Source organism: Thalia democratica, chromosome 8, assembly GCF_965202585.1.
Source record: "Thalia democratica chromosome 8, ktThaDemo2.hap1.1, whole genome shotgun sequence".
Lineage (NCBI taxonomy): Eukaryota > Metazoa > Chordata > Thaliacea > Salpida > Salpidae > Thalia > Thalia democratica.
Window position 1 is genome coordinate 42255385 of NC_139172.1, and position 24839 is coordinate 42280223.

At 29.5% G+C, this 24839-nt stretch overlaps 1 protein-coding gene across 1 annotated transcript in view; it reads left to right on the forward strand.

Annotated features, from left to right (window-relative positions):
• LOC145843242 (uncharacterized) overlaps nt 1-24089 on the forward strand; it is a 39378-nt gene extending 15289 nt beyond the window's left edge. Inside the window, exons 18-51 of the mRNA XM_082950705.1 lie at nt 232-274; nt 400-516; nt 868-949; nt 1392-1468; nt 2029-2175; nt 2939-3071; nt 3394-3854; nt 4090-4416; nt 4826-4985; nt 5347-5405; nt 6548-6645; nt 6765-6853; nt 7131-7198; nt 7577-7731; nt 8142-8310; nt 9016-9169; nt 10047-10127; nt 11199-11247; nt 11531-11578; nt 11872-11950; nt 13440-13575; nt 14760-14853; nt 15755-15901; nt 16436-16574; nt 16860-17018; nt 17352-17484; nt 17764-17889; nt 18257-18521; nt 18789-18877; nt 19113-19186; nt 20087-20260; nt 21027-21213; nt 21514-21598; nt 22592-24089. Coding sequence (XP_082806831.1) covers nt 232-274; nt 400-516; nt 868-949; nt 1392-1468; nt 2029-2175; nt 2939-3071; nt 3394-3854; nt 4090-4416; nt 4826-4985; nt 5347-5405; nt 6548-6645; nt 6765-6853; nt 7131-7198; nt 7577-7731; nt 8142-8310; nt 9016-9169; nt 10047-10127; nt 11199-11247; nt 11531-11578; nt 11872-11950; nt 13440-13575; nt 14760-14853; nt 15755-15901; nt 16436-16574; nt 16860-17018; nt 17352-17484; nt 17764-17889; nt 18257-18521; nt 18789-18877; nt 19113-19186; nt 20087-20260; nt 21027-21213; nt 21514-21598; nt 22592-22785 — 4598 coding nt within the window. The 3' untranslated portion in view covers nt 22786-24089. The remainder of the gene's footprint in view (nt 1-231; nt 275-399; nt 517-867; nt 950-1391; nt 1469-2028; nt 2176-2938; nt 3072-3393; nt 3855-4089; nt 4417-4825; nt 4986-5346; nt 5406-6547; nt 6646-6764; nt 6854-7130; nt 7199-7576; nt 7732-8141; nt 8311-9015; nt 9170-10046; nt 10128-11198; nt 11248-11530; nt 11579-11871; nt 11951-13439; nt 13576-14759; nt 14854-15754; nt 15902-16435; nt 16575-16859; nt 17019-17351; nt 17485-17763; nt 17890-18256; nt 18522-18788; nt 18878-19112; nt 19187-20086; nt 20261-21026; nt 21214-21513; nt 21599-22591) is intronic.
• The last annotated feature ends 750 nt before the right edge of the window (nt 24090-24839 follow it).

Here is a 24839-nt window from a genome sequence, read left to right on the forward strand (position 1 = left end):
ATGATACTTGTAAAGTCGCTATCATTTTTTTAATTTTTTAATAATTTTATTTTCAAACTGCTCCATTCAATACGGAGTTTGATCAAGAGTCAAACATTTTTGAAATAAGATTTACAAAAAATAAAATGTTGACATGAGCGATTGACTAATCTTCTCTCTGAGCGTTTGGTGCAAAAAAAAAATTAAAAACTTTTATTTTATTATTAAACTAATTAATAATTATTTTCACAGAGTTAGAGCCGAAACCTGTTGAAAAAGAGCAAATTCCATTCAGGTATGTATTTATTATTAGTTATTCATAAGTATAAAATATAAATATTATAACTTGATATCAAATTGATGTTAAATATTAATTTATTTTATGTTAATATTTACATTGTTATTAACAATTTACTACAGACTGGGAGAGGAGAAGTTTTATGAGAATTACGAGAACGCTTACGACAACATCGAGTTGAGTTTCAACAAAACGCAACTCAAAGAACTCAGAGACAGGGAACGACACCTCAATTCCAGGTGAATATGTAAAATTATTAATAGTTAAGTGTTTTATCGAACTTAGTTTAAATAACTGAGAGATAGCGAACGACATCTTAATTCTTAATAGTAGTAATAAAAAATATATTCTAATTACAAATTGGCACTTATTGACTAAACTGAATAAGAATTTATTAGTTTTTTAATTTGGACATTTTGGTTGAAAATTATCAATTATAAGGTATATTGATACATCACAGAAGACATAAACTAAATAAGTAAGAATTTAAATTTTTGCATATAAATTGTTAGATTCTCCATACATAACTTTATAAAAGTCATTTTTGTTAATAGATAGTTGTTATCTTAGATTAAAATATAAATTTTTAGGTTCTCAATACACCACGGTAAACACGGTTGGCCGAAAAAGATGTTTGAAAACGACCGTGAAGTTCAGTGTTACGGAGATGTGGTCAGTTTGAATTTGATAAATAAATATATTTGTTATAATGTTTAAAATTGATTTTCAAGTTGTAAATGAATTAGAAGTTAAAAAAAATAGGAGTTTTTAAATGTTTTTGTCTGAGTAGTAGACAAAAGTTTATGTGTTTTTAGTCTTCATTATTTTGAAACTAATAATTAAGTTGAAAAAATACTTAAAATATTTTTATCACTTATTACCTATTGCCAAAAATGATGAAAGTTATCTTATCGCGATCAACTCTTTTTATTTTTCAAAAATATTTCCATTCAAAAGGAAACTTGACAAAAAGTCAAGTAAATATTTTTGGAAATAAAAATAAAAAGGTTGGTATGAACGATTGACTAATCTTCTCTCTGAATGTTCGGTTTTATTTCAATTGTTAAATATATATATGTATATAAGAACTTTGATTCATTGTTACGTCACACAGGAGAGACAGGTGAGAAACATCAAGGACGCCATGCTGACGGTGGAAGAACAAATTCCAATCTGCTTCATGCACGCCAGGTAGTAGTTGTAACAATAATTAATTAATTTATTATTAAATATGTTTTGTCAACCTCATATAAGTGGAACTCGACATTTTGTTTAGTTTATTTTAAGTTTATCGAGGACAGATTTTAAATCTGAAAACGTTTGCAATATAAATTTGTATGTTTTTCAAAACCGTCATTTGATTTTTTCCAATTGTGCAAATGCCACAGACGGGGCAATTACGGGAAATTGTTAGCCGATTTGTTATAAAAGCAAGAATACATTTATCCGTAGTTATTTAAATCAGATAAATTATATATGTGCATACAACAAAAAATAAATAGGTAAAAATAATAAAATACAGATGGGGTGATTACAGGAAGTTGTTGGGCAACTTTTTATAAAAACAAAAATACATATATCCGTAATAACTCGAAAATAAATTAATTGTATGCGTGCTTACAATAAAAAACTATATACAAATACAGATGGGGCGATTATTGCAAATTGTGGGGAAATTTGTTTTAAAAAAACAAATTCGTAGTTATTCAAATTAAATTGCATAACAATAATAAAATAACTCACAAATACAGGTGGTTCGAGTACAGGAAGTTGTGGGGAAAGATGCTGCACCAGAAGAAGTCGCCCGCAGCGTTGAGCAAACTGGTGGGAATACTGGAGCTGGCTATTAGGCAGAACATAAAGGTGCAGCACTGGACCGACTACGTTGGGTTCATCAGGTTTGTATTGTTTGTTTACTATATACTAATATTGCAAGTTTGTAATTGTTTATGTGCTATCAGGGTTAAACCAGGAATTTAAAATTTTTTTAAAAACCCAGAATTTTGAACAAAATCACTAAAAACCTGGAATTTTGAACAAAATCACTAAAAACCTGGAATTTTGAACTAAATCACTAAAAATCTGGAAACTTTTACAAAATCACTAAAAACTTGGAACTTTGAACGAAAATCACAAAAGACTTGGAATTTTTATTCAAAAGTTGCTAAAAAACCCGGTAGAACCTGGAATTTTATGTATTTATAAAATATAATTAATTTTAATCGGTTTCATCAGGCAATTGGTAGAAACTTGGTAAATGTATTATATATGTTTCGTAAATTTTAAAGCTTAAATGGTGAGTTAAGTTTGTATTTTTTTTCATAACAAAATGTTTTAAAGAAGTCCATTTTTTATACTTAACTCGTGTTCAATTCAGTGTTAAAGACTTGCATATTGTTATTTCTACCTAACTTTATTGTTTGAAAGCCGAAAATGATGAAAAGTATTAGATCGTGATCTATTTTTTTATTTTCGACCATTTTAAATTGTTCCATTCAAAAGGAAGTTTGATCGAACATCAAACAAATCATTTGAAACTGAAAAAATAAAAAGTTGAAGTGACCGACTGTCTAATCTTCTCTCTGAATATTCGGTCGAATTAATATTAAACTAAAAAATCTGAAATTTTTACAACAATTTAATCATTTTTTTATTAAAAAGTTTCCTCCGCTGCACGGCGCAAATGAGAGAAGCTCACGACAAAAGGAGAAAAGCGAAACCCAAGCTGAACAAGGAAGACCTTCAGAGGAACCCCAACGCGCCCAAATATACACTTGTGAACATCTGCAATTACGTTAGTTTTAGTTTATTTTTGTTGTTGTATAATTTAAGCTTAATGCGCCTAAATATCAATCTGCAGTTATGTTTTTTTTTACAAATATTATGTCAGTTTTTATATTTAAATTATTTTTAATTCTTGTACATATCTTGTATATTTTTTAAATTAGCAATGTTTTCATTGTTTTTGTTTTTAAAAAGAACCTTGCTCTTCAAAAATAATAATGTCAGTTGAAACAAGTTTCAAAAGCCTCGTAAAAACCGTAAACAAGTTACAACTTTAACTTGTTTTTTTATTATAAAAGTTTTAAGAAAATAATCAAATATTTTTCTCGCAGTTGTGCAAATGCAAGGGCGAGGATTACCGGTTGTCAGGGAAACCGGGGTGGGAGTACGTGAGCAACACGTTCTCGCTCAAGGGAGTTCCCCCCATTTTCCCCAAACCCCATCAAATAGCGTCATCACCGCCACAAGAGGCAGCAGAGAGTAAGGAGGAGAAAGTGGTTGAGGAGAAAATGGAAGTCGTCGAGGAGAAATGCGACATTCTGGCCGACGCGATGAAAATGACCGAGCTGGAGGTAGACGAGGGAAAATCCCCTAAAGTAGAAAAAATGTCTGTCGAAACCCAAGAAAAATCTTCTGAAAGTAAAGTAAGAGAAAATTCAGTTGAAAACGAGGAAAAATCCCCCAAAGAGGAAGGTCAGATCGACGTCAGCGCAAGCCTTCTGAACAGAGCCGACAGTCGTTACAACAAAACATACAGGAGGAAGTGCATTGCCGATGGCCTGCTGAAACACAGGTGATAAATTAGTTTTTTAATAAATGTTGATAATTTTATTTACTGTTATAAGTTTAGTTTTATTGTACATGTTGGACTATTTAGTTTTATTTAAAATTTTTTTTATCTTGTTTTAATTTATATTTTGCTATAAAATCAAAATTCAACTCAAGCTTGGTAAGACGAATCCTTTGGTGCATTTTAACTGAATATCTTAAATATTAAGAATAATTAAAATATTTAAAAATAACCGCAGAGTCGCGCAGCACGAGAGGTTCTTGAAGGAGGAGAAGGAAAAACTCGAGAGTGAGGAGAAAGAAAAACTCGAAAGTGAGGAGAAAGCCGCAGCAGCGCCACCTAGCGCCGGGTCCCCTTCAGCGATCCCGCAAGCATCCGCCGCCACCCCGCTCAAAAGCCTTCCCGCCAACCAGCTCGAAACTCCCGCGAAAACTTCCAATGCGCTCGACTTGCAGAACACACCCAACTCTTCGGCGTTACAGACGCCGACGAAGGAGGGCGCGGAAAAACTCGATGGGATTCTGAAGAAATTGATCGACGAGGCGCCGACGCCCACTGTTAACAGGTTTGTTTTTTTAATGTTTTATTTTGTTTTTTTAACATGCTTTGAATAATTGTTTAAAATTTTCAATCAAAAAACGATTAAGTGTAATTTTGAAATTTACTATCAACAAGTTTGTTTTTTGATTATTTCAAAGATGACTGTTTATTTTATTAAAAGTATTATTATCTCTAAAAAGAAGAAACCAATATTTTCTTAATGAAAGTAAATGGCAATTGTAGAAATCTAAAATGTATAGCGAGCAAATTGATGAAATTATTTTTATTTCAAAAACTGTTAAAAATGCAAAGAATAGTTTGATTTATAAATTCTCAGTAAAAATATTAATTAAGTTATTGTGTACAAAAGTCAACAAAAAAAATATTAACAAAATATTTTTGTACTCAAGAAAATACAGGTACAATAAAAATAGGTTCTCGGCCGCCGGAGGCGCCAAACAGCAGGACCTGGGCAACAACCGCAGGTTCGGCAAGAAACCGAGGAAGGTCGTGCGGAAGACCGAGGGTCTGGATAAGACGTGCGAGGTTCACCACTTGAAAGTGGCCAACCGCAAGAAGAAAGAACGTGTCAGGGTGTGTTTGAAAAAATATTAATAATAAAATTTATTTGTTGCTGTAAAGTTAGATTAAACATTAAAAATATATAAATTTGAAAAGAAAATTGTAAATGTAAAAAAAAAAAAGAATTTATTCAAAAAAAGTTGTCAAGTTTTTTTTTAATTTAGTTAATTGATATTACTTGTTTGTGTATTGTGAAACTTTGAAATCAGTAAAGATATAAAAACTGAAGCTGTTATTGAAAAAAAGCTCAATTAGTTTGGCTTGATCATACAGTGTTAAGATTTAAAAACAGTAAAATGTACAATAAAGTAACTAAATTTGTTAAGTCTCAAATTTTATAAAAACAGTTATATAACAAATTAAATTATTTTAGATGATAAAGTGCTTTAAGTTTTCAACCCGAGAGTCAGACACCAAAAAGAACATTTTCAGGTTTGAATATGTTTAAAACGTACATATTTATTTTAACTGAACTCAATGATTCAATATTTTATCCGCTTGGTGGCCTTATTTGTTCGCGCCAAAGTCTTAACTACGGTTTGAACGAAAATCGACGTCTGCATTACAATGGTATAAGTTGTGCGCTGAAAAACAACAAATACTTTTTTGAAGCTTAAAAATAAATAAAGAGCTTTGTAAAAACATTTGGTTTTTATTTTTGTAATGGAAAATAATCTATTGTACTTAAATGATTTTTTTGCGATATTCAAGCAAATAAATGCTGGTTTGCTCCAACAGTTTAGAATTGCTTAAAACTATAGTGAAAATTTTAATATACAGCGTTTAGTTCGACTTCAAGTTTTTTGGAAAAGTACTTTTTGTACAAATTTTATTATGTATATTTTTGAGCTTTAACAATATTTTAATTAAAAGCTTTTAAATATTTAAGAACGTTAAAACATTTTACGTAAATTATTAATAACCAATTTACAAACATTGTAAATAATCATAAAGAAATTCTGATATCTTAAAGTTGAATTTATTTCTTACTAGCCCTCATTTTAACCTATGCAAAAAAATAAGTTTTCAAATAAGTGGAAATTTTTCTTGTTTAATTCTGAATAACACTTAAGCTATTTCGTGACGTCACTTGAAAATTTTAGTTAAAAAAAATTATCGAGTAGTTCATATAATAAGTTTAAAACGTTCAAGTTATATAATATATGTCATTTTGAGTCTAATATTTTGATATTTGGACGAGCTCTTACGCTCGCTGACTAATTCAAATGACTTTATGGACATAGTTTTCAATTTATGTTTAAAAAATAAGATGAGCTGCAAGTATTTTCTACTCTTAATTTTATTGAAAATTTTAGAAAATATCTGTTACAGCTCGCACATTGCGAGCTAAAAAAAGCAAAAAAATATTTTTAAGTCTTCCAAACTGTTCAATTCGCTTTGAAAACAATGATAATAATAACCAATATACTGATGAAATTAGACAAATAGATTTAGAAAAAAAAATTGGAACTGATTTAGACACCGCTTTGAAAAAAATTACGTAGCAAAGGAAGGAAATGTTTTAATAGTCTTCTCAAATCAACGTTAATGATAAACAATCACCATGACAACAGGTTGCCGGACTTCATGATCAAGAGGTTGGCAAGGACCGGGGGTTGCAAGTTCACCCCGCCCGGCTTCATCCACAAGGACAAGAACCCAGCCCAGCATGGTTTGTATTAAAAAATAAAATAAGTTGTAACATAAATTAAATTCACTTTATTACATATTTTTATATTTTAAACAAACATATATGGACATGTATCTAATTGTTTCATTGTGTCGTCACAGACCTGTACTGGCCTTACAACGGGACTCCCCGCCCCAACATGGAGATGGCTTGGAGGTACAGAAATTCCAAAGTGAAGACGCTCAGTCAGGTAAGTAAAATGTAATTCAAATATAAAATAAACATTAAATGTAACGAAATTAAAATAAAACCGTAATTCTAAAGCGAAGGCGTACAAGTCAGGTTTGTGTTATGACCAATTTAGTACAATATTTTTAGTTAATAATAGTATAACAAAAAATCAACAGAAAAATTATGATTATCAACACGTAAACATAATGGTGAACATCTATGACCTTAACATTTATTATAAGTTAGCATGTAAGCATTCCAGGTGAGAATAAATTAAACAATGTATAATTTATCAGGTTTGGATGCAATTGAAGGAGCTCATTATGATGGTGAAATGGCCACACCTGGTTCCTCCTAACAGAAAGTGAGTAAATAGTATATATTTTGTATGTAAATAAGATACAATGTGCAAATAACCTACTTTCTCCTAATATAAAGTAACTAGGATAAAATGATTTTAAACGTAGTTGTATATGTTCAACACGAAAAAAAGTAACTAAAATCTAATATCATAAATTAATTCAACCTAAAAATAAATAAATGTTGGCTGCTCTAAATTTAAAACGTAAAAATAATCAAAATTGTATTTTGCAAAAAAAAAATCGTCTGCTGCTACCCAGAGATAACATAAACTGTATCAAAAAAACAAAATTAAAAACTTGAAAATCGATTAATCAATTATGACGTCACGTTGTTAACCACTATGACGTCACACATTTCAATCAAGTATGACGTCACACAGAGACACTCTGCACACCGTGGAGACGGACGAGAAGATCGTGACGACGGAGCTGATGAGGAGAAAAGACATCGGGATGAGCGGAATGTTCCAGATGTTCTTCGTCAGGAAGATCACCGTCCACAAGAACAACGAAGACGAAGGAGAAATATTCAGAAGTTTGTTTCAAATTATAATTATTTGTTTCTATTTTTTATTAAAAAAATTTGTTAGAATTTTGTTCAGAAGCTTGTTGTTTTTGTTTAATTTAATTTGAAATATATTTGTTTTTATAACATAACCATCCTCAAAAATAATGAGGACAAAGGGGAAATATTCAGAAGTTTGTTCCCATTGATCTTGAATTAAATTTTAAAGTTTTCTCATTGAAAATAAGGACGGAGTTTGTTTTACTGTTTACTTATTTTAAAAGAGGGTTTGATCAGTAAGATTAAAAAACAGACACCTAAAATATTTTGACGGTTTACTCAAACACCAAAGCATACTACATAGATATAAAGCATACACCCCTCACTCGCATATTTTTATCTATTTTTAGTATTTAATTAAATTATTTTTCTACTCACAGGCGAAGCGTACACGCCGCAATCGCGCTCCGGGCTGCGCAAACGTTCGAGGGCGATCGCGTTGAAGGGTAAGCACAAGAGCGCCAGCAAGCGGTCGAAACCCGACGTGGAGGAAATTTGGATGAGCCAGGACGACGTTGAACTGTGGCAGATCATGCAGTTCCATCACAAGTATTTATTCAATATAACAATAGTAATAACATAAACAACGTTAAATCATTGTTGTGTTTTATAGATCAAAGTTGTTAAAATATAAAATTGTTCCTTAAATAAATTAAGGCCATAGGGGGGGGGGGTAGAAGCCATTTTTTGACCAAAAATAACATATAGACTTATATTATAGTAAATTTCATAATCTTTCAGATGCTTTTTTTAGATTTTAAAAATATTAAGTAACTTTTTTTTATGACCGGTTATATAAAGGGTTGTCTTTATAAAGGGTAACTTTAAAGCCGTTTTTCTCGAATTTTTAAAAACGGGCTTTTTAGTCTTAACTGTTTGATTAAACCGTTCCATCACAAGTTTGTGGTTTATTGTAATTTGGTTGATTTAAATAAGTATTTATCTTCTCATCTTGTTAATTCAGTTTAAAAAAACGGAATATTATTTTTGTTGGTTTATCAACAACTCGATGAATAATAATATAAACTACCGTTTAATTGTTATTTTTTCATTATACAATTTACCGAACTGTAATTTGATAAATTACAACACCAAAGAAGTCTCTTATAATAATAAAGTTGTTAGTTGACTCTAGTATCGGAATTCAACAATCAAGTACTAATATTATAATTAACAAAGATTAATATATATTAACAAAGGTTATTATGATATATATGATCTCGATATTAAAATAAATCCTTTTCTCCAACACAGCGCGCGTAACGAACGCGAGCGAGAGGCGAAGAAGAAGCAGCAGGTGATCGAGCAGCAGAAGAAGTTGATGGAGAAGCAGAAGATGCAGCAGATGCAGGAGAGGGCGAGGCAACTGGAGGCAGCTAAAAAGCTGCAGGCCAAGAACAGTGCTAAGGTTTGTAATGTAAATGTAAATATATTAATAGTAAGACATTTGAAAGCTGCTAAAAACTTGCAGGCTAGAAATAGTGCTAAAACGTGAAATTAAATAAATATAACAAATAGTAATAATATTTAGTACAACAATAAATTAAGGCAATCGTAAAGAGCTAAAAGCTACTGTCAAAAATAGTGCTAAGGTTTAAATTAAAATATTGTACTACATATTTGAAATTAGTTTAATTTGGAAAAAGTCAGGTTTAAAAAGTAAAATAGGGCAATGAATATTAATTAAAAGTTTTAAGTTAAACTAAACTTCGCCAAACAAAATAGTATATTCTAGTAACTTATTTATTTTGAACAGTGTTTTTTTTCAAAGCCTTGAACAAAAAAAGTTCTAAGAATTTAAACGTTTAAAAAACATTCAAAATAGTTTTTCAAAGTCTCTTACGAGATGTGCACTACCTTTGATTGTTTTATAGTTGTATGTTATTTGTTAAAAGTATCTTAACTTAAAATGTTGTATTGTTATGTTCGAAATATAGGTTATACGGCATAACTCTGGTGCGAACAATCAAAAAGTAGCAAGCCGAGCTAGAGTAAATAGTAATGTTTGTCATATTTGTTGTACTTAATTTAACTAAAATTAGTTTAAAACATTTAGTTTAAAAAAATTATTTTAATGATATACAAGTACATGTTTCTTCAGACCTTAATAGTTCCAAATTACTGATCATCTAAAAATAATAAAACTTTGATTGGATAATCTAACAAACCTTTTTTTAAATGTTTTTTTAGTTGCTTTAATATATATTTTTAAAACATCTTTAAATTACAACACTTTATGACGTAACATTTTCAACTATATTTTATGACGTAACAATGTTTAACAGATCTGCAACATCAGCCAGTCACTTTTGCACCAAGCCAACACCGTTTACGCGAAAAATATAATAAACAACCAGACTCCGCATGTAAGTGTTATTTGTAGTTTTATATAATTATTGAATGGTTTGTTAGAGTTTTATTTACGTTAAGTAATTTATGTATGTAATACAAAAATATTAAATGTTAATAGTGTATTAATTTTATGAATGTTAGTAATTTGTTTTTAGTTAGGGTGTTGTTTTTTCGTACTTTTAACAGTAATTATACAAATAAATAGGAAGTAACATCAATAAATAAAACTTTTAAATTGTATGTTTATATAATTTGTTTATTTGGTGTTCTCAGCTTTCTAGTGCTTATTTGTTTAATTAAGTTGATTGTACTAACCTTTTAAAATTATTCTCTGTTAATACATACTTCATACAAAATGAAATTGTTTAAAAGTTTTTTGCTAATGTTTTTAATGTCTGTATTAAATAGGCAAGTCGTAAAACGGTAGAACCCAAGTTAAAATTACTAGCTTGTTTTTCTAACTGCTCAAGAAAACCATCCACTATCTATGATTTTTAATTGTTTTCTAGTTTTTCAAAGTTATTAAACTTAAAATTTTGTATTGTCATGTTCGGGATTTAGGGTATTCAGTATGGTTTTCCTGTAAACAATGTTAACGCGAACAGTGTAATTAACAAGCAGACTCCACAAGTAAGTGTTAAGTATTATTTCTTATATGTTATGGGTGTAATTAATTTGTTTGTAATGTTGGTTATATTTTCTTTTGTCATGTTTTAATGGTGGTTTAAATGAGCACATTAAAAATGATTAAGAATTAACTTTTGACATTTTTTTTGTACAATACACAGGAAGTTTTTTACTACTTAAACCTCTCATTTTGAAAAATTGTTCTTATTACAAAAATATTATTAATTTTTTTATTCAAAATTTGGGTATACAATACGGTTATCCTATAAAAATGTAATGAAATGATGAAGTTTGTATTAAATTAAAAAAAAATCTAATAATGACTATGATGTTTGTTATGCGTTTGATTTTTTATTTAACTATAAAAAACAAATTTTTATATTTGGATATTATAAAATTATATTTTATAGTTACATTTATTAGTATACATGTTAAATTATTAATAAATTAATTTTCAGAACTCCTTCCGCATCAGCGTAGCCGCCTCCTCTTTGAATAGAAGCTCAGGTTAGTATTTATTATTTGTAATTATTTTATATTTGTAAAATTAAAAGTTGAAGATGTTTAGTTTATGAATTTGTTTACGGTTCTAAAATATAACATTTGATTTAAATAACTTGAATGCACTACCTTGAAATAAAATTTAGATAAAATTAAGACGTTTATAAAAGTTTTATGTTGCACGCTAGCTTTTTATTTCACAACAACTGAAGTTTTGAACAAAAGTTTTATTTAATTTCAAAACTTGAGGTAATTTATTCTTAGAAATATAACGTAAAAAATTTCACAGCGCTCCAGAAAATTGCAATCAACCCGCAAAACAAGAACCAAGTTTCTGGTCAGTTTATAATTAATCTACTAAATAAAATGTGTTTTTACATATTATTGATATTCTTTTATTAAAAAAGTTATTATAAATGCATACTAAATTTAATTCGTTTAAAAACTATACTTAAAAGGTTGAATTTGTGTAACTAAGTAAGTGTAGAGAGCGGTTATTAGTTTTAAATTTGATAAAATATACAAGCTTATGCGAGTAATTCTTAAATTTTAGTTTTTTTTCAAAATTTCAATGTTTTTAACTATTACAACATTTTCATTAAAATATTTTATTAATTTTTATGTTTTTAGGTACAGGTTCGGCACCCAGATTGATAAATCCTCCGCAGAAAATAACACCGAACATCATCAGAAATATCCCCACTATCAAGTTTGTTTATTTATTAAAACTTTTTAATAATGTTAATAAATATTACTGATTAGAAAATAATAAGTACTCCCAACATCATCAGAAATATCCCCACTATCAAGTTTGTTCATTTATAAAAACTTTTTAATAGCAATAGTAAATATCTTAAGTTATTTGTAGTTTTTAATTAATATGTAATCAACTTCTTCCTCTGGTTCAACAAGTACTTTCATTTTGCGTTATCGTATAATTCTCTGATTAAATAAGTGCACAAGCCGAAAAAAAAAACTGTTGAAGTAAAAATTGTTTTGTAAAAAGTTTTAAGTTGCTAATTATTCTAAGTCACTTCATTTAGTTTTAAAATGTTTCTTACTCTTGAATAGTATGTTTTTCTTGTTTTCCACCCAGCAATATTGAAGCACCTCCTTTTAACGAAGAAATAAATATAATTTCAACTATTAACTCGCCCCCAGTAATGATTCAAAATCTTCCTTCAAATTTGAAGTTTGTTTTATTAAATTGATAAATGTGTGTATTTCACAACTAATATTTACATTTTGTACTAATCGACATGCAGAATTTTAAATCCTTCAACTATCAAGTTTATATATAAATTAATTAACAAATAAACATATTTATATAAATTAATACTAATGTTTGTATTTTGTACTAAAAAAAGTAAATTTTTTCCACAAGGTCTTATTGTAAATTTTTAAGACAGCATATAGTATTTATATATATTATATACAAATATAATTGTTTGTTCTTGTAAATAATTAAACTACTTATTTATAAAAACTTATAATAATACTTGTATTTTGTACTTCTACCCACGCAGATTCCCGCCAAAACATCAGATAATTAACAAGCTTCCAGTGCCAGCCGTGCCTCAGTTCAAGTATTAATTTAATTTTAATAGAAATAAGTTTACATATAAGTATGAGACCTCAGTTAGTTTGTACGAGCTTTGGAACCGATGATATATTTTTTTACGTTTTTTTGTAAACTAAAACATTGTTTATTTTGTTTATATTCTTTTTTATAAAAGCTTGTATAGTTCGAGCACAACGCTTGGAAATATATGATTAAATAATAAGTCAAGTGTAAGTTTTTATGAACGCTTTGGAATTTTATATTAAATTTTTATTTTTAAGTATGTTCTAAAAGACAAAGATTGTTATTTCTTTTCCAACGTTTTATGATTCTACGGAGTTCAGTTTTAAAAAAATATTGTTTTTTTTTAAATTACATCTCAAATTGTATTCATTTATTATATATACATTTGTTATAAACTCAATTAGAATATTAAAATTTTCCAAGAATGCACCAGTGTTTGTGAACATGGTTTAATGATTTAAAATATAAGCTGTTTGATTTTTCTTAATATTTTATTACTCGATACTTGTGTAGAGTAGGTTTGCATTTGGTATAAAAAGTTGGTTTTGTGTTAAAACATATATTTTAATATTAAAAACTGTCGTACATGTGTGTATCAATTTCCACCCAACAGGCTGCCATCTAGTGTTGAGCCCTCCAAAAACGTGGTAACCGTCGTCAAGCAGACCCCGCCCCAGAAAGCCCACCAGAGGATTGTTGCCAAGCAACAGTTGCCCACCATAATGAAGAAGCCCACCCCCAAGCTGGATGTAAGTTTATTATTTTGAAAAACTTAAATGAAAAAAAAGTTGTTAAAACATTATTTTGCAAAAAAGAAATACTATTTGCGATTTTTTAACATTTGCTAAAGTTGATTTTTAATAATTTTTAATTGTTTATTAACTATATAAATTAACTTTTATATTGATTAAATTGTTAATTACCCAAGAAAAATTTTTACTAATTCTGCCTTATTTTTTGAAAAAATGTATTGATTAGTTGTCTATTGAAAATATATAAATAATATTATGTTTTCTTGTTTTCTTCGAAACAGACCTTCAAGTTTGTAGACCGTGAGGTTTGTATATCTTTATTGTATTATATTTATTACTATTGTATTATTTTACAATTATTGATAAGTATTTTTATGATATGTAGTATTAGTATGCTTTTGATTTTTATTCACTATTAAAATTTAATTAACTTTATTGCAACCAAATGTTTCATATCAGACTCAACAATGATAAGGTTTCAAGTTTTGTATAAGTAAAAAAAAATTTAATGATAAAAAAATTAACTAATATTTTTAAACTCTACAACAACAAATTAAATAAATGTCAAAAGGTATTTAGTTAACTACTATTCTTGAAGTATACAACAATAAGTTTAAAAATTAAAATATTCAATTAACAGTTATTATGAAATCCCGCAACAATATTTAATTTCCCACTGTTGTTTAAGTCTAATTTTGCAAATAAAAATGTTAAATTAGCTACCAGAAAGATTTTTGTTATAAAATTCTTGGAAAATATATAATTAATTTTTGAAGTCTGACACGCAAAATAAAAACATTTAATTTACAAATAAAAATTTCTAATAAATATTATGATATACATTATCTGCGACAACAAATTTTACGAATAAAAATAATTAATTAATCATTATTTTTGAAATCTACAACAAATATTTAATTAATTTTGAAGTCCGAAACAATATTTAATTAACTACCAGTTAACAATTTTTCTTGGAAAATATATAATTAATTTTTGAAGTCTGACACACAAAATAAAAACGTTTAATTTACAAATAAAATATCTAATAAATATTATGATATATATTATCAGCGACAACAAATATTTAATTAATTTTGAAGTCCGAAACAATATTTAATTAACTACCAGTTAATAATTTTTCTTGGAAAATATATAATTAATTTTTGAAGTCTGACACTCAGGTGCGGATGTCCAGTCAGCAGGTAGACAGGCTGATAGAGAAGGGACCGTCCTTTGAAATGCCCGTGGAAGTTCCCCACGAAGGCAGGCCCCCGAGTAAGTATTTTTTTCATTTATATACATATATTAGGTTGTGATATGTTCAGGGTTGCCACTTTACCTGGAATTCGACAATTTAGGCAAAAATAACCTGGAAAAACCTGGAATTTTGATCAAAAAACCTGGAATTTTTAATAATTTTAACATTTTCAGTAGTAGAATTTCGATTTGACACAAAAAATCTATCATATAAATAAGATTTTTTTATTAAAAAACTTTAAAGAATCTTTTTATACGATTTAACACATTTTCTCATATAGAAATTAACTTAAAACTAAAAATAGACCCAAAAATGTATACTTTTAAAAACCATGAAGAAATTTGGAAAACCTGGAAAAATTTTTGAAAAAACAAGTGGCAACCCGTATGTTACATTTGCTGGTCGATTTAAAAGTTGACTTAGTTTTTTTTTATTTTAACTACGCCCAATGAGGGTGGCCCTCAAAGTGAGATTTTTTCATTAAATGCAACATATTCAAAAAATAATTAAATCATGTTTTTAAATATTAAATTTATACCATCGGTCGTACAAACTTTAATACATGTATTTTTCAAATTTTTTTCAGATAAGCTTAATAAATTTTACAGAATGTTTAGTTTTAGTCATAATTCGAATTAAACAAGTCTTTAAACTATTATTAATTATCGATCGAATTAAACCGATCTTTAGTTCTTACGAAAGTTATTTTCATCTAACTATTTATCATTAACTTTTAATGTACGTGTTTAATTTCTCTTCACAGGCAAGGGAATCATCAAAGTAATCAAATAAAAAGTTATTAAATTAATAGTTTTTTATTTATTTATCTATCATTACTATCATTTATTTCAATCATTTATTTTTATTTTTATCACTTATTGTAACTTTTAAATTTTGAATTTCAATTTCTCCTCGCAGGCAAGGGAGTGATCAGGGTGCTGGCGATAGGAGAAAGGCCGCAGACGGACAGCAACCAGGAAATACTGCAGTTGTCGGCCAGCAGCCATCAGCAGCCCAGGCAGTTTCTCCTCACCCACCTGCACAGCAATGAGCTGAGCACCATCGGTTTGTTGATGTGAAAAAATTATTAAACTAGATGAAACTAATATAATAATATTATATTAAATATGAAACTAATATAATAATATTATATTAAATATGAAAATGAATATAAATATAAATGTTTATTAATAATATTTAATAATGCTCAACACTATTGGATTTGTTGAAATTATCACAATAATTAGCAATAATTGTTGAGAGATTATAATAATAGTATTTATAGTTGGTTTGTTACAAAAATGTAACTGTTAGTATTTATTTCCAACATAATCGCACCACAAAAACGTCTATGAGTTAGTCAATATTTAATTATAATACATTGAATAATTGTTTTCTCACAGCTCAGCTGAAAGAAAAACTTCAAAAATGAAATCGAATTTTCAAATCAAAATAAATTAGTTAAATAAACAATTTTATTGTTCAAATAAATATATAACAGTTACAACAGCTCAACTGAAAGAGAAGCACCAAAATAACGAAATTGCGCTTTAAATTAGAAAAATAATAATATAAATAAAATATAACAACATTAAACAGCTCAATTGAAGGAGAAACACCAAAACAACGAGATCGCGCTTTCCAACACTCCAACCCTGCAAACCAGGCTGCAACAAATTCAGAATCCCCACAACCTGATTAAAAACTCCTCAAACCAGCAGCAGCAATCGCTTCTCAGGTATTTGATGTAATGCTCAATTAAAATGATGTATATATAAATAAATAAAATATTAACTACAGAGGTGATTTATTTAAGTAAGTTTTTTGTTGTCTTTCAAACGTTACAAAGACTGTTACAGGAAACTACCTTCAAATTTATTTTTGTTTTTGAAATTTAACTTTTTTTTGTTTATAATTAAAAAACATGCAACTGTTATTTTGTGAAATAAATTGTAATTTTTAAGACAATTAAATAACATTCCAGCTGAGATATTTAGTTGTATGTTTTTTTTTATTTTAACAGTGACAAGGACCCGTTGTGGAGCGGAAGCTCCCTGCAGACCGGTTTCCATGACAACCACCCCCACGCGAGTAGGTTCTCCTCGAGTGAAAGCAAGAGGGCGAAACCCACCAGAAGCAGGAAGACCGGTGTCCATGGCAACAGCAGGGCCGAACAGCAGAGGTCAGTTGCTAAACACATGAAATATTTATATTAGATAGTTGTATCTTTTATCTTAGATTATAAGATGAACCACTCTATTAAATTCAATCTAAAAATGGTCAGATTTTCTGTAAAAACTAAAATTATTAAATTATTGTTTTTTACTTTCATATATTGAGTTTGCGTGTCAAAGATTTGTTTTGTTAAATGAATTGTTCTGTGTAATAAAGACTTGAATCTGTTTTAACTTGTATAAAGTACAGATTAAACGTTGTGAATACTTAAACTATCTCATCAATTTTAGTTATAGATTAAATGTTTGCAAAAATAGCATGAATATTTATTATTTTTCAGGTTGAACACGTGCAAGAGCGTGATGAAGATCTGCATGGACCGGCTGGACAAGCACATCGTCGGTAAGCAGAAACAAAAGAGGCGGGAGAAGCAGCTGAAGGAGCAGAGGTTGAGGAAGCAGAGCATCGAAGAAGTTTGTTTGAAATAATTTATTTAAAATCATTATAACCATCTTACAACCATAGTTGAAAAAGTAACGTGACTTTTGCATTACTTTGAATCAATCTGTGCTTTATTTAGTTTTGAATGGTTAAAGCACATTTAAATGAAAAAAATATACCCAAGTTTTAATTATATACTTCAATTAGTTATAAAACTGGCTACGAAAAAGCTAAAATAATTTTTTTCAAACACGTTAACGTGTAACTCCGTCTAAATTTTTTATCTAAACGTTTATTGTGACGTCACACAGAGGAAGCGGCAGCACCAGCACGCGAACAGGATCCAACACGCGATGAAGAGGAGAAAGGAGGAGTTGAACCTGAACGTGAGGAAGAAGCAAGCGCTGGCCAACAGATACGTATCCAAGATGGCCGAGGTACGAATTTAGCTTTTTATTTATTTATTTTTTTACTTTATAGTCAGGGTTCCTACTTCCCTAAGTTTAAAATATTCTAAAAAATCCCTATAAAAAATTGAAATATATGTGAATTACGTTTTTTTTTTCTTGGTGATTGAAATTTGTTAATATACTGCTCTTTAAAACGGATGAGGTACGATTTATATTTCATTTAATTCACAAATAAATTTAAGAGATGATTATTTTATAAAAACACTAAGGCCTCAGTTGACAGTTACCGAAGTTTGAATATTGCCTGAAAACAATTAAATTATAAAACATACAGGTTCATACACTATTAAAGTGAATGTTTTATAATAAATAATATTGAATGTTTGTACAACAGAACGACCTGTGGAAGGACTCGAGGCTGAAGCAGCTGGAGAACATGTACAAGAAGCAGAACTACGCCGAAACCGAGCTCGAGTCCAGGCAGAAGAACCAGCAGACCAGCCAGCGGCAGCAGACCAACCAGCGACAAGATAGTAGAAAGTCGACCAATCAGCAGCAGGAGAGGCACAAGCCAGCCAATCAGCAGGTCGACATCAGGAGCTACGCCGCTCGCCGTGAGGAGAAAGTCACTCCCAATAAGGCGACGCAGAGGGTGACCGGTTTGTTTTTGTTGTTTTAAATGATAGTATTAATGTCCAATAAGTTTTTAATGATTATTTATTAACGGATAACTCTGTTTCTTACATAAAGCAAAAAGCAGCGGTTGCTATATTTTGAAATTATTAAAAAGTTTGAATCTCAAACAAAAAAAAATTAGAAATCTCAACTTTTATTTGTCAATTTAAATGACGTCCGTATATTTTTCAATTTCTCACATTAATGCAGTGTCGTATTATCACTTACATCTGTTGAACAAATATTTTCAGCCAATGAGAGCAAGACGCGTGTCCAGCAGCGGACCAATGAGACGAGGAAGAGAAAAGCTTCGGAGGAAGTCTTCAGCCCGCGAAAACACGTTTGTTTATTATTAAGTTGTTTTTGTATTACTATTATTTCAAAAAAAAAATGTACAATTTATTGTTTTAAAAGATTTATTATTATTATTTTATATAAATGCCGGCGATTGTTTACATTTATTTAGTTTTTTGTATTTTATCTCAAAATGGTTATTATTTTATAATTTTAATATTTAAGTTGTCTTTTTTATTTTTATACTTAAACATTTTATTAAGAGTTCAATAAATTTGTAGGCAGTCAAGCCGAAGAAAGAAAAGAAAGGAGAAGATTTGCACTGCGTCTGCAGGACTCCCTATAATAAATACAAGTTTGTTTTATTAATTTATCATTTATTTTAATTTAACTTTTTTACTGCGTCTGCTGGACTCCCTATAATAAATACAAGTTTGTTAAATTTAGTTAATATTTTTTGTTCATTGCGTCTGTAGAGCTCCTTACAATTTTTTTTTAATTTACGTTATTAAGTTCATACTCTCACTTTTTGTTGAAATTTGCTTCAAAAATCCCTATAAAACGTATCACGTATTCACAATATTTGTTTTGCATTTAATAAAACCATGCATTAAAAAACTTTATTATCTTGTTTTGTACTTTACGTCCAGTGAACAGGAAGAACTCCATTGTACTTGCATGACGCCGTATGACGAATCCAGGTGAGATTTTGTTAAAATTAAAAATAAATTTCTCAACTTTTTAGATTTAGTACTTTCCGGTGCACATTGAAACAGCTTGCCTTAAGCGGAAAAACTATTTCAGGGCTTTGATAGGTCGCAGTATTAAAGTTATTGTGCAAAATAAATTAATTAGGATAATTGTTAACACACTGCCGTACTTAAAATATAGCAAATATATATAAATATAATATATTTAGTAAATAGTATATAATATAGTAAGATATAGTAAATACTAATAAATTAAGTAGTTATTTACTTTAGAATTTATAGTGATGAAATAGTTTTACGTAAACACAAAGTAATTAACAAAATTAATCTCAGTACTCCTCGATACTATACTAATTTAAGTAACTTGTTTTATATTCGGGGTTTACCCCTAGCAGTAAACGTTACGATTTTTACCAGGGCTTTGATTAATTACTAAAATAATTTCCCCTGAATGGAAAGTACCAAATTGAACTAGCATAGAAGTTAACTTTGTACACCTTCTATTAAACTAACTTTTTTTCACATTCGGTGTTTCCCCTCAACAGAAAGTACGTGGGTTGCGACTTGTGCCAGGGCTGGTTCCACTTCGAGTGCGTGGGCTTGAACGAGCAGAACTCGAAGGACTTGGACGCGTGGATCTGCGACGACTGCAACTCGATCATGCAGAACCCCGAGGAACAGCTCTACTGCATTTGCAAGACTCCGTACGATGATTCCAGGTTAAAAAATACACTTTTTGTTCAGTTAAGTATTTATTAATTAAATGTTCTGATGCATCTGCAAGACTCCGTACGACGATTCCAGGTTGGTGATTTTGTTTAAAAATATTGTTTGTTTAAATATTAATAAAGTTTGTGATTCACGACTAGGTTGGTTCAACGGCAAGTAAAATGAAAATTAATAATAAACTATAATTGCTTCACATTCATATAAATTTATGTTTTATAAAAATTATTGTCTCCTCTAAATAATTAAGATGCAAATCGCGCCAAGATTTTTTAATTCCATTAATTTCTAATTCTATTGGCAGGGTTGCCACTTTACCTGGAAAAACCTTGAAAAACCTGGAATTCAACAATTTAGGCAAAAATAACCTGGAAAAACCTGGAATTTGAGAAATTAAAAAAAAAACCTGGAATTTTTAATAATTTTAAGATTTTTAATAGTAAAATTTTATTTGACACAAAAAATTTATCGTATGAATATGATTTTTTTGTCATCATCAAAAATTTTTTAAATAATAAAACATATTTAATGTAACTTTACAGTATCTTTTCAATGTTTTTATATGTTTTTATATTATTTAACACAGTTTCTTATATATAAATTAACTTAAAACTTAAAATAGACCCAAAAATGTGTACTTTTAAAAACCTGGAAGAAATTTGGAAAACCTGGAAAAAAAATTGAAAAAACGAGTGGCAAACCTGTATCGACCAACATTACAAATACTCCGTTCTGATTGGCTAATAAAATTTCCACCAGGTGGTACATCGGGTGCGACTCGTGCCAGGACTGGTTCCACGGTGAGTGCATCGGCCTGTCGAAGGAGGACGGCGACAAGATGGACACGTACGTCTGCGAATCGTGCAAGAAGAAGAGGAACGAGAAGAAGGCGCCGTTGAGTGGCCAGGAGAAGAAGCATTTGGAGGGAGTGCTGCAGCAGCTATACGTTTGTTATTGTTATTTTATGAATTAACTTTTTTCAAAACAAACAGTTCAATTTTATCATTTACTTAACGTGGAAACTGTATGTTTGTTTCTGTTATTAATTTATGATTTGATTTTTTTTTGTTTCAAAACTAAAACAGTTTAAGTTTTTTTGTTTTGTTCTTAATCACAACACCTCTATCTCGTGTTTGCAGTATAAGAACAGTTCGTATTTTTTCATGCGTACGAATGTTAAATACAAACAACAAATTTAGGCACAGCGGTTAGTTTTTTTTTACTAACTTATATATTATATTTTCAGGACCACAAAATGGCGTGGCCGTTCAGGAATCCTGTCGACCTGAAAGACGCCCCCAACTACCGGAAAGTGGTACAGGAGCCCATGGGTGAGTTTGATTTGTTTTAAAATTTTATTTTTCAACTTCTATTTGGTATTTATTGGATAAAATTTGATGTTTTCAAATGTTTGAAATTTGACAGCAAATCATGGGTCAGTTTATTTAACTGATTCGTTTTAAAACTTGTATATATAAACTTCTCCAAATATTTGAAAGTAAACCACGGGTAGGTAACTTGCATATTTTCTTGTAACTTTTGATAGTTGCAGTAGATGCGAGCGATTGTTTTTGAACAAAACACCAAGTTTGCTTCAGGAGTATATTTTTAGCCATAAGTATCAAATAAAGAACATTTTTTTTTTGAAAGGAAGCGGTTTGCAAAGGTTGCGCTGAAGTGTTAATGATATATATTTAAAAGCGGAAACGTCATTTCAATATAAGCTTTGTTTCAGAGTTAACTTTTGAATTATGTTTTCCTTCAGGCCGGACACAAATTTTATTTTTCTCACCCCCACACTTTCAAGATAACAAATCAAACAATGTTAGAACACTTTTATTGCAGACCTGCCGACGGTGATGCGTAAATTGAACTTTTGAAAACACAATTTAAATAAAATACAAGACTTGAAAGAAATAAATATTTCCATTACAGACCAGACAGATGTTGTTTTGATTAAAAGCCACACTGTTGAGTATTGAATACGTATAAAACATACAACTGCAAAAAAATGATTTTATTATTATTTGAAAAAGAAACAGCAAACAAAACAATTATAATATATTTTTCATCACACACTTGTCGACGGCGATGCGTGAATTTAAGTTTTGAAAACGCAATTTAAACTGATAAAAATAATTTAAACGAAATATTTTAAATAAATATTTTCAGACCTGTCGACGGTGATGATGAAATTGAAGTTTCGAAAACACAATCTAAAAATAAGACTTTAAGAAATAAAAAATTTTCCACAGCAGATTTTACTAAAAAATTTATAATTAAATCCAAATATAAATATATAGATAAATAAAATATTCCAACAGACCTGTCGACGGTGATGAAGAAACTGAGGTTCGGAAAGTACAAGTACCTCACCGACTTCCACAGCGACGTCAGCTTGATATTCAACAACTGCCGGCAGTACAACGGCCCCGACACCTCCATCGTCAAGTGCGCAGAAGTAGTTGAAACGTCGTTTGTATCCAGCATGAGGAAGTTCAGGGGCGGCAGGTCCTAACGACGTTTCAACTCGTCGTTGCAGCTCCTAACGACGTTTCAACTCGTCGTTGTAGCTCCTAACGACGTTTCAACTCGTCGTTGCAGCTCCTAACGACGTTTCAACTCGTCGTTGTAGCTCCTAACGACGTTTCAACTCGTCGTTGCAGCTCCTAACGACGTTTCAACTCGTCGTTGCAGCTCCTAACGACGTTTCAACTCGTCGTTGCAGCTCCTGACGACGCTTCAACTCGTCGTTGTAGCTCCTAACGACGTTTCAACTCGTCGTTGCAGCTCCTAACGATGTTTCGACTATTGTATTTTTTGCAGACGACGTTTCAACTGTTGAGTAAATATTTCGTGTTCTGGCAACGTTTCAAATGTTTGTTTAGTGTTTTGTTTGAGCTTGCAAAAAATAAATTGTCGCCATTTTTTAATTGTTAGGAGTAGATTGTATTTGAAAATTTTGCTGTTCATAAATTTTTTTTTAGGGTTAGCTAATATGAAGTACGACTTTCAAAATAAGTTTTGTAGCGTTTGAGTGCGTCACATTTGAAAGCTCTTTTTTTGTAAATATTTAAATGAAATTTTGAAGTTTTTTTAATAGTTCAGTGTATTTAAACTATTTCTGGAAGTTACACAAAAGTTAGTTAATTTTTTAAATTATTCGAATTGTTCGCGTAACTAAATCTTTTAGAACTCAACAAACAATATTTTTATAGGTTTTTTACAACGTTCCTTACCTCTTTAAAAAAAACTGCGGTTTTTACTACCGCGCACTTCTACTAATTTATTAATAAATTTATCGAGTAGATGTGATATATTCGTGTTTTGCTGTTTGCGTAGGTTTATTTATAGTTCGGCTTTTGTGTTGCTTAAAATTTTATTCGGTAGATAATGTAGTGAATTAATGAATTGACAGAGCTCGATAAATTTTTTAAAGTTTTAACACAAATCTCTAGATTGTTTTGATTTCGACAAAAATTATTAGATTAAGTGTTTTTTTCTCCATAAGAGTTTTAAGAAAATTTTAATAATTCCAAAATTATGGTGTCTGCTTTATTTTTTGTTCTTAAAGCTTTACAAAATTTAGTTTTCTTCAAAAGTTCATTTGGCATGTCAATAAAAAAAGTTCTATATTTTATTTCGACTTACAATGATTTCCAGTTTTGGTTTTTTGCTTTCATTGAACTTTTCAAATCGTGGTATTCGTATTTTTTCAGTAGTTAAAAGAGTTCTATTTAGAATGATTTTTATTTTAATTCTTTCCTAAACTGTTTGTACATAAAATTGCGTTTACTTGTTCTCTGCGTCATTTAAACTTTGACCACAAGTTGTTAGTTGTTTTGTATAAATTAAAAACTTTAGATTAACTTATAAATAAATAAAGTAAAAACTTATAACAGTTAGTTTAAGCAATATAACTGTTAAGTTCCTTGAAATACAATAATTGTTTTTATATAGTTATAAAAAATGTTGATAAAGTGCATATCATTGTTTTAAATTAAATAGGCATTAACCACTTTTTGCTTGCAATTCTTTTGAAAATGATTATGTTATATATTTGCACACTGAAAGTTGCAAAAGAAATTGAGAAAATAACTTTGAGGTTAAGATTGATTAAATGTCAGTACAATTGGAAATCTAGGTGAAAATGTAAAAATAAATGTAACTTTCTATATATAAAAATGGGTATAAAAACTTTTTAATAAGCTTAATTATTATAAGTGAAGTATGGAATACTTGGTATACTCTTTTTGGCACGGATGGTCAATTTTGCACAAGATTTGAAAAAAAGAAAATATTAAAAAAACTAAGATAAATAAAAAAAAGCTACCAACAAGCTTACCCAACCGAGGTTTTGGGGTAACAGTGAAAGTAAAAATAAAAAAGTTACCGACCGATGGTAAAGGTTAGTGGTGATTGTGAAAAATTTAAAAAAAATATCAAGCCGTGCAAAATTGCCCCTTGGTGCAGTTTTGTCCCCTCATACAATTTTGTACGCTCGTGTAAACTTGACACCTACTCAGTTTTTATATATTCATTTAAATTGCAATATTCTAAAAACTTTGTTGA